The sequence below is a fragment of the Toxorhynchites rutilus genome, chromosome 3 (genome assembly GCF_029784135.1).
Source record: "Toxorhynchites rutilus septentrionalis strain SRP chromosome 3, ASM2978413v1, whole genome shotgun sequence".
NCBI classification, from domain to species: domain Eukaryota; kingdom Metazoa; phylum Arthropoda; class Insecta; order Diptera; family Culicidae; genus Toxorhynchites; species Toxorhynchites rutilus.
In genome coordinates, this window is record NC_073746.1 from 49,967,012 (window position 1) to 49,976,490 (window position 9,479).

Sequence of the window (9,479 nt, forward strand, 5' to 3'; positions counted from 1 at the left end):
TTTCTAAGACACTATTTTAGTACGACTTATAGTTATTTAGATATCATTTATCAAAGATCTTTATTACCAAAATCGATACAACCTTTTCAAAAGTTATGCTTGAGTAAAAAAAACTCCCAAATGCTGTGGAAAACTCATATTTTTTCCAATCCAAATAGAATACAAGCTTTTATTCGAATAAAAAATCCTCATGTTTTGTCGTTTGTCGATTTCATTTGGAATTGCTCTTAGGATAAAACCTTGTACATACTTTGTCATATAGAATCGCAAGAAGATCCCATTTTCATATAACTTTTCTTGAATGGTTACAATTTCGCTACTCATTGAAATTTTTGAATTTAGAAAAAAATTTTTTTTTGAGAAATGAGACACAAATTCCTACATTACTCGAGAATAAATCAAGCAAATGGAACGAAATTTGGCATCTGGAGGTTTTAGGGTGCAATAAATGTTTTAACGGTGGTTAGACATATTATAATGATGAGTTTTGATAGAAGTACTAGGATTTTTTTAAGTAAAAGGTAAATTCAACGGGGTCGATTAGAATATCAATCAATGAACAGTTCTGCGATTGGGCTCATGAACTTGCGCTTAGTAAGAAAACGTGAATGTTTGAAGGTATTGATAAAAAAAATCAAATTTTGGGCGGGACGAAATTTGCCGGGTCAACTAGTTATACAAAAAATGAAGGAGAAGTAATAATTTAAACAGCCGTAACTTTATAGGAATTAGAAGCGTGCTGGATCAAAACCTCGAAAAGCTTAAACGTGAACGAAAATTCCCAATTAGACCTAATATTTTTTTCAAGTTCAATTGAAATTTAATTGATCAATTTCAAGTTTGTTCGATTTTTTCCACATTTGCTCATATAACTGCATACAAAGGTCAGCACTAGGTCATAACTGCAATTACATCACATTCATTTCTAGGTAAGTTTGCTATAGAAAAGAGGCTTCTGTCATAGCGTTATCATAACATTCGACACCCACTGTTTATTTTATAATGGCCAACCACTCAACTAAGTATCAACTATTACTAACTATTTGTTTTACTCTCCTCAAATACTATCACCGGTCACCTGTTTCTTATCGGTGCTAATAAACACCACATCACACATTTCAAGCGGTGAGCCCTCTGTATTTATTCAACCATATCGCATTGGCTTTCAGATCGCATTGAACACAACTATTTTCATTCCCATATATGAGTACACATTATACACACCGTAGCGTCGATGACTACTGAGTGTCGCTTCCGTATCGGTTCAGTCATCCCGAACTGGTGAATCGCAACGTTCAGAATGGCACCTCTTCGTTGGGGAATTGTTGGTGCGGGTAAGATCTCCCACGATTTCACTACCGCTGTGGCTACCCTGCCCAAGGAGGATCATCAAGTGATGGCCATCAGTGCTCGCAATTCGGAGAGTGCCCAAAAGTTTGCCCAACTGCACGGGATTATCAAATTTTACGAAGGATACGAGTCCCTTGCTAAAGATCCGAATGTTGGTGAGTAATGTGTTGATTTGATATGATGATGAATATCTGAACAGCTGATTTACATATGCATTAGACGCGGTGTACATCGGAGCAATTAACACTAAGCACTACGAAATCGGAACACTGATGCTTGACCACGGCAAGCATGTGCTCTGCGAGAAACCTCTCTGTATGAACGAAGGTCAATCCAAGAGTTTGATGGCCCATGCCAGAAGGAAGCGATTGTTCCTGATGGAGGCGATTTGGTCGAGATTTTTCCCATCGTACATTCATTTGAAGAACCGCATCGACGCCGGTGAGCTGGGAGAAATAAAGGCTGTCGATGTGGAATTTGGGTTCCCTCTGGTTGAAGTGGATCGTTTGCGACTAAAGGACCTTGGGGGAGGTACGGTGCTTGACTTGGGTGTTTACACGATACAGGTTTCTCTGTGGGCATTCGGGATGGAACCAGATAAAATCATAGCAAAAGGAAAATTGAACGAGGAGCGAGTTGATGTCGAAATGGAGGCACAACTGCACTTTCCCAATGGCGGGATCGCAACGATGAAATGCAGTGCCCTAGAACAACTTGCAAATAGGGCAGAGATCCGTGGAACCAAAGGGACAATGACGGTGAGTTTAGCTCGTGGAGAAATCATTATTTCATGAAATACGCGAAATGCTTTAATTTTCCGCTAGCTGCACGATTTCTGGTGCCCCGTCTCGCTGACAGACATTGATGGATCGAAAAAAGAGTTCACTCTTCCGAAAGCTCCGCACACTTTCAACTATCAAAATAGCTGCGGGCTTCGCTTCGAGGCAGAGGAAACCCGTCGATGCATTAACGCCGGGCTGCTGGAATCTGCTGTGGTGCCGCATAGCGAAAGTACGCTGATTGCCCGCATACAGGATGAGATAAGGAGGCAAATTGGCGTTCAGTTCCCTGAGGATGCACATTTCAAAGTGTAATCATCGGACCTTGGCCCGGAGGCACATTCACAAATTGCGCGTGGGCGAGATGCTGTCGGTGGTGTAGTTTTTATTTTAAGGTTTGATTGCAATGCTACTATGTAATTTACAATATATGTTTACTTTTTTTGTTTGGACATTGCCTCGCGGTGGGCGACACAATCAGAAATTAAAATACTGAAACACATATTAAAACAAAATGTTTGAGTTGTGTATGAGTGCGTTCACATATGAAAGAGTACACTCAGTCGCCACGGTTTATCAGACAAAAAATAGAACTTATAAAAACTACGGGATTTCAAGCGGATAACAATAAAAAAAACTGACCTACACTAATTTTCCTCCAATAATTTCTTATTTATTGGGTGTAGCAGGTGCTGTTTTTTGTCATAAAATTTGAAAGAGTGTAAAATATTCTGCATTTTGTCAGGAAAACGCACTTCATTAAGAACACATTCTGATCTTTTATTTCACTACATTTCAACACTAATATGTTACAATTAATGAATACTTTCTACACGAGTTCCAAAAAGTGAACGATTACTAAGTAAAATTGAGAAAATTTCCTACAAGAATAATCAGTTGAAGATTTTTTAATAATTTTTAATATCAGTCAAATACTTTTGTGACATGACAACACCTGACATTTTGCGGTTTCCAACTCTTGAACATTAATGTTGTCAAAAACAAAACAAATTAAATTTGTTCTATGATTTGTCAACAATAGATGGACATACGTTCCAGTATATTCATTGTTCCAGAAAACATTTTTGTCCGTCTGTGTTCAGTGGCAACCCCTCATAGTACAATGGTGAATAACAATCTTAGGTTATTCTCTCATGATGAACCAGTCTAAGGCTGAAAATCTGTATAATAAAGACAAAGAAAAAAACAAAATAGTAACATCTGTTAACATGACTTCAGAGAGTAATTTTACACAGAAATGCCCATACGATACTCCGATTCTCTATAATTTCTTTTCGGCACTATGTATGTAAGAATTCTATTTCAAATTTTAGTTGACTACTTTTTCAATGCGTTGGTTGCATCACAAAAGCGAAAACTAAGTAATCCTGACTTCAGAGGATTAACTCTAATAAGACCTAAAAAATATATTTTTTTGATTTCTTTCTCATTAAAATGTACTTTAACGATACTCAATACAATACATGTCCTCATGGTAATTAAACACAAGTCCTCATGGTAATCGATCATCAATAATTATCTCAGACGACAGCAACATCCGTACCAGCATAAAGTAAAGCGAACAAAGATAGCAAGGAATGATAGTTCAAAAACAACAACTCGTATACTAAACTGGAAGTTTTTCCTTAGAAAGCCGGCCATCCGGCTTGCAATCATTGTTGCCACGATTTGATTTGTACCAGAAGGGGTAAAAATATTTATTGTAGAGAAAAATCTGATTTACTCACCGAATTCGTTCTCCAAATCTTGTAAATTCCTGTCGTAGAATCCTGGAAACGCTTCTAATACAACACTGGAAGAGAGAGAGAGAGAGAGAGAGAGAGAGAGAGAGAGCGGGACAACAACAGAAGCATGCATGAAGCACAGATCTGTTATTCACATCAAGTTTCACAGATACGTTTTGTTTTGTTTTCATTCATACCAAGAGATGCATCTTTGATGATTTCAAGCAATAACATCAAGCAAAAAAAAAAAGATAAATTTAACACGCGAAAAAATCTGTACCAATCTGTACTCTTTGACCAAAATCTGTAACCTGTACCGTACAGAATCTGTGCAAAAAAAAAAAAACAAAAAAATCGGTACCTTTCCAGATAAATATGTTCGTGTGGCAACACTGCTTGTAATGTGTTGTAATTTGACGCCACTTTTACCCGGAAACAATGCACAACTTCGCGGAAGTTTAACGATTGGTCGGAAAGTCACCAACCAATAAATTTAAAACCCCTCCTGAATTCACACTAGCCCCCCGGAGAACGAACTATAAAAATCAATCTGCTTTTTTTCTTTTTTCGGCTATTACTTTAGAATGCAGTTGTTGCACTAAAATGCATCGAAACGATTCTTTAGGGATCAGGGGTCATGAAAAGAGCCACGGTTTTATGGAAGCAGCTGAAAATGAATGGTTGATTCATGGATTCAATCTTGTTCTGATAAGAACAAGCAGTCAATAGCAGAAATGAACCAGCCTTCGGCTGAAAATCTCTTTAACAAATAAAGTAAAAAAAAAGCAAGCAGTATGTAGGAACTTGTAATCCATCTCATCTTTTAAACACATTAAATACAGCCACTGACGTTTTTACATCTATATCAGACTATATAAGTTAAATCGATAAAACGAGAGCAGTGGCGACGGTATACTCTGCATGTCAGGAAAAATTAAACTCGTTTGCTTTTGCTACTACTACTGTCGACTATTCTGTTGCTGATGTCTACTACATGGGCTTAAAAGTCCCGGAATTTTAAATGAAAACAATTGTTTTTTGGGCAAAGCTGTATTTATTCCTATTCGATTCCCTTTCTATAATACGAAACGTCGTCGTCGAAACGTCTAATTCTTCGAAATAAGCCTCAGTGCCACTCTGCAGACTGCCTATTGGACTCAAGAGGGTGGTAATGGATTCACGTTTCATCCATTGTCGCAAAACGTCGAAAGAAGTCCACTTGTTACGCTTCAACAACGCCAAACCGGCTGTAGAATCATCAAAGCGCCGCTGTTTTTGGTCAACGGTCAGCAAACGCGGCACCCATCGCACGGATAGTTTTTTCATGTTCAAAATGTCGTGTAAGATGTGTACCACTCTTTCTTTTGAAATGCCTACGGCCTCAGTTAAGGGGTATTCTAGTGTAGAGAATCGAATTTTGGACGTTCTTTCGAGCTCCGTAGAAATAAAACAAACAGTATTTTTACCATTATATCCATTATATCATTATTTATTCATCTATCTTTTAAGAATAAAACAGAAAATTAAACGGAGAAAAATATTCATTATCTAGAATAGCTACAAACTGATAAAGTGAGGGGGTTCAAAAAAAAGTTGTGCCATGGCGTACATGGCGTAAAAAAAACGAACAGATTCTAAATAAGTGAAGATGCCGCTATCGCATGAACCTCGAACAATTTAAAAAAATATTTTTCGACAAAACGGCGGCCGTTTGAAAAACAAAATGCGATTTTAAAACGTTTTTTCTTACGTTTGCCGATTTTTTAAAAATGGTAAAATTTTTAAAAAATATGGTTTTTAGAGGCGATAGAGAGATGCATACAGATTGTATTCATATGAATTCGACATGAATCGGTTCAGTAGAACTTGAAATATCGTGTAAGCCAGTTAGGAAAAATAAGTTTCGAGAAAAACGCGTTTGAAGTTCATTATTATGGCCGCACCAGGTTAGATACCGCATCACTAAAAGGGCTGTAACTCGGTAAAAAATGGGATTTTCGATAAGTCTTATCTAGGGTATTTTCTTGAATGCCTAAACTACAGAAATTTGAAGCAATTTTTTTTTCTCAGATCTCTTGACTAGAATCCTGCCTTAACTCGCGTAACTTCACTTTACGATCGTTCAAAACGAGTCGATGCACTTGTTTTACGATTTATGGATTCGTAGCCTCTTTTAGCCTTCCAGAGCGAGGTACATTTACGGTGTTTGTACGGCCCATTTAGAATTCACTAAACCACCAATAAACTGTTGTTTTCGAAGGAGCAAAAGTGGAATAACATTTCGTCAACCACTACAATTATTGTTCAGGAGTTTTTCCCATAGAAAAATGTTTGTTCAAAATACGATATCCCTTTTTTCGATTTTCTACACGAATCATCACTTTAGTGTGTATGATGAAACAAATTAACGTTAAGCGAAAAGAGAATGCACGAAGGAAGAGATATTTTCTTATTGAGCGTGAAAAGAGAGCTGAAATACAATGAATCAACATCAATAAGGTGCAACATGAAGAGCAGTAGATTCATTATTGAGTTGAGATTTGAGTTGAGAATCAATGGGGTGACTTTTTAAGACTCTGTTTGCAATTAACACCATTCATATTTGTTTTATCTAAATTATATGGCTCTATTATGTATGAAACGTTTCAATGAATTCGAAGAGAATCGAACAAAATACATCGGTTTTTGGTCATTTTCACGTTTCATGTTTTATGTAATTCCGTCGAACTTTAAACAGCCTTTCATAGTGATAAACTTATTCAATATTGCTGCGTTACTTAATAAAAAAAAAACTTTCATCTGTTGCACAATCTTATGGCGACCGTGCTGTGTCTCTTGAGGTTCGAAAATTTTAACGGTTTTTTTCCAAACTTCGTATACATGTATACGTTTTATTAAAAGTAAGTTCAACATCATGGCAACAGGTTAAACCATGTGACAGTTCTCTCGCTTTATATAATCCAGTTCATTGCGGTATTGTGTACATTCGCAAAATAATTCTGTTCGCTCACATCATACATCAAGTTCCTTCGTGATTGTGCTTTGATAAAATATGAATGTATGAAAATATGAAAAAAATGAATTGAACCATATCGAAAACTATTGAAATATTCCATTCCAGGGGCAGATTGACATTAGATCTAGAGTGCGGAATAGGAAAAAAACTGGGATTTGCACTCTGAAAAGAAAATGAAGCGGACGACTAAATCAGTTCTTCAAATTCAAACGTTACAATTTGTTAAGTTGCTTTGAACGGTGTTCCAATTATTTTCGATAAGCTATTGAGCAAATTCAGTTGCAGCGCAGCTATCAATACTGAAGCTTACTTCAAAGCTGGTTAATTTATTTTGGCTATTTAAAACCAGTTACCAGGTTAACTTCAAGAAGAATAACACATATTTTATTCTCGTGAGATTGTCTCGAACAGCTGAAACTTAAGAGATAATATCGCAAGAGATAATTTTCACTATCAACGTAAACCACCGCTAAGTAATTGAAGTGTTTCGGTGCCATCACTTAATTCTCCCACGGTTCACGACATATCGCTTTACCAGCTTCAGTAGGTCCAGCATTGATCGCAAACACTCTTTCTTCTGCCATGCCGCATCTGTTTTTCACTTAATGCAATAACCCTTCCACTTAATCACTTACCGTAAGTTGCCTTCCAAGGAATATATGTTATCAGTAACCAAGCAGCCAATGGACCTGACTCGACCTCCCAATCGTTACACTGCAGCAGCGTTTCTCGAGCCATTCATAATAAATACCACGGTGTGTTTTTATGTTCGGTGACTGATAAAAAGGATTGAATTATTCCACTAATGCCTCGACGGGTCTGATTTGCGATGGTTGCTACCGCTGAGAAAAGTATTTTCATAATAACAAGGGAAGGGATACAATAATGACAAGAGAAATCAATACTGTTTCCAAAGCAATTCATTTTCCCGTCCCTGACTTTTCGTATCCTGCGACGCATTATAAAAATAACATTACCGAAAAAAGAAAATCGTTGGAAAACTTTTCACTATATGTCCAGTAATTGTTTTCCTGCCATGGACAGCATGACAATGGTGAGATATACGAGGTTAAAAGCAAAACTTTTTTCCCCGACAACGATAACTATAGCTTTTCGGTACATATACACAGGGTGGGCAGGAAAGGAAAGGACAAGAAACAAAACTTTTACCGCAATGCTTTTAGTCCAGACAACATTTTTGCCTGTAAATAGTCCGCGGTACGGTGTCGGGAAAAGCGCGCTTGAAAGTCCTATTGAGATGTCCCACTTGGATTCGCCTTATGACCGATGCTTCACCCCTTCATTGATTTTAGTTTTTCACAAATTTCCCAGCACCGGTGCTCATCGTCTAGCGATGTTAAGTAGACATTTTTTTCATTTTGTATCTTTTTACACAATCATGAAGTGAGTTTGCTTATGTGTTCACTCATCCCAATGAAAGTTAAAGTGAATTCAAGTTTGTTATTCAAAAAGATTATAAATGAATAAATACAATCAGAAAATAACAAACTGTCTCTCTTCTGGAATCTCCAATCGTTTTGTGTCAATAGTCTATAAAAACCATTTTCTGATATATGCTGAATAAACGTACTGAAACTCCTTATAGATCAATAACCTGCCAACTATGGTAGATGTTTGATTGGGCCATTTTCGGGAAAAGGGCCGGTAAATTAGGATTGGAATATAGTTGAAATCTAACTCTAAACAGAAGAAGAGAGCAGAAAACAAGAGCATTAATGCTTGAATGGCTTTATTTGTTCCCAATCTATATACAAGGTCTGTTCAAAAAGCATCGCGACTTTCGAATTTACGCGGGTTACGTATATTCGATTCTAGATTTTTTTGTGGAATTATGTTGGCACTCATGTCTCTTACTTATGCTGACAAGTACGGCTATTTTGAATGTTCAGTTAATTTTTGATAACTGCTTTTCTTACACGTGTTTTGGTTCATCTTCGATTTTTGCCTATTGCAAAAATGGATCAAAGAATCTGAATCTGAAGTGGAGAACAAAACTAAGTGCGCGAACACATTCCGGATGTTGATTGTGACTTTGTGGCTTCTAAAACCGAGGAATCACCCAACACGCTCTGTGACACTAAATGTGGTTCTGACTTAAGCTGCAGCCTGTAAGAGCTAGTAACGCACCAAGTGTGTACATACAAGGTGGGATGGTTCAATAGAGGATAACAGACGTTATCGACAAGGTTATCATTATAAACTAGTAGCATCACACATCCTCCTCCTTCATCAAAAATAAAATAAAATAATAATAATAAAAAATAGGCTGAAGGCCGAGTCAAACGATAACCACAATAATACGTTTAACGACCCCATGTGTGCCCATGAGTGTCCGCGGGATAATCAGAGATCGCCCAAAGCCAAGCGGTGACTGCCTGCTGTTGAGACGGGGGAGAATAAGCCGAGTGCCCGACCCACCTGACCGCTAAACTGGCGATGCCCGTGTTTCCAGAACTACGCATGCCATACATCTTCTTTCTTCTCCGAAAAAAAGATTGAATAAAAGTCACAGGAGGGTTGTGTCTGAGACACGACCGCATAGTTGACGTAGGATTCCGTTAGGCTATC

General features: G+C 37.5%; 1 protein-coding gene across 1 annotated transcript; it reads left to right on the forward strand.

Annotated features, from left to right (window-relative positions):
* The first annotated feature begins 1,180 nt into the window (after positions 1-1,180).
* LOC129776603 (trans-1,2-dihydrobenzene-1,2-diol dehydrogenase-like) lies at positions 1,181-3,378 on the forward strand. The gene is made up of 3 exons (XM_055782337.1): positions 1,181-1,505; positions 1,570-2,108; positions 2,175-3,378. The coding sequence occupies exons 1-3, from the start codon at positions 1,301-1,303 to the stop codon at positions 2,442-2,444; spliced, it is 1,014 nt and encodes a 337-aa protein (XP_055638312.1). The 5' UTR covers positions 1,181-1,300; the 3' UTR covers positions 2,445-3,378.
* Positions 3,379-9,479: the final 6,101 nt, after the last annotated feature.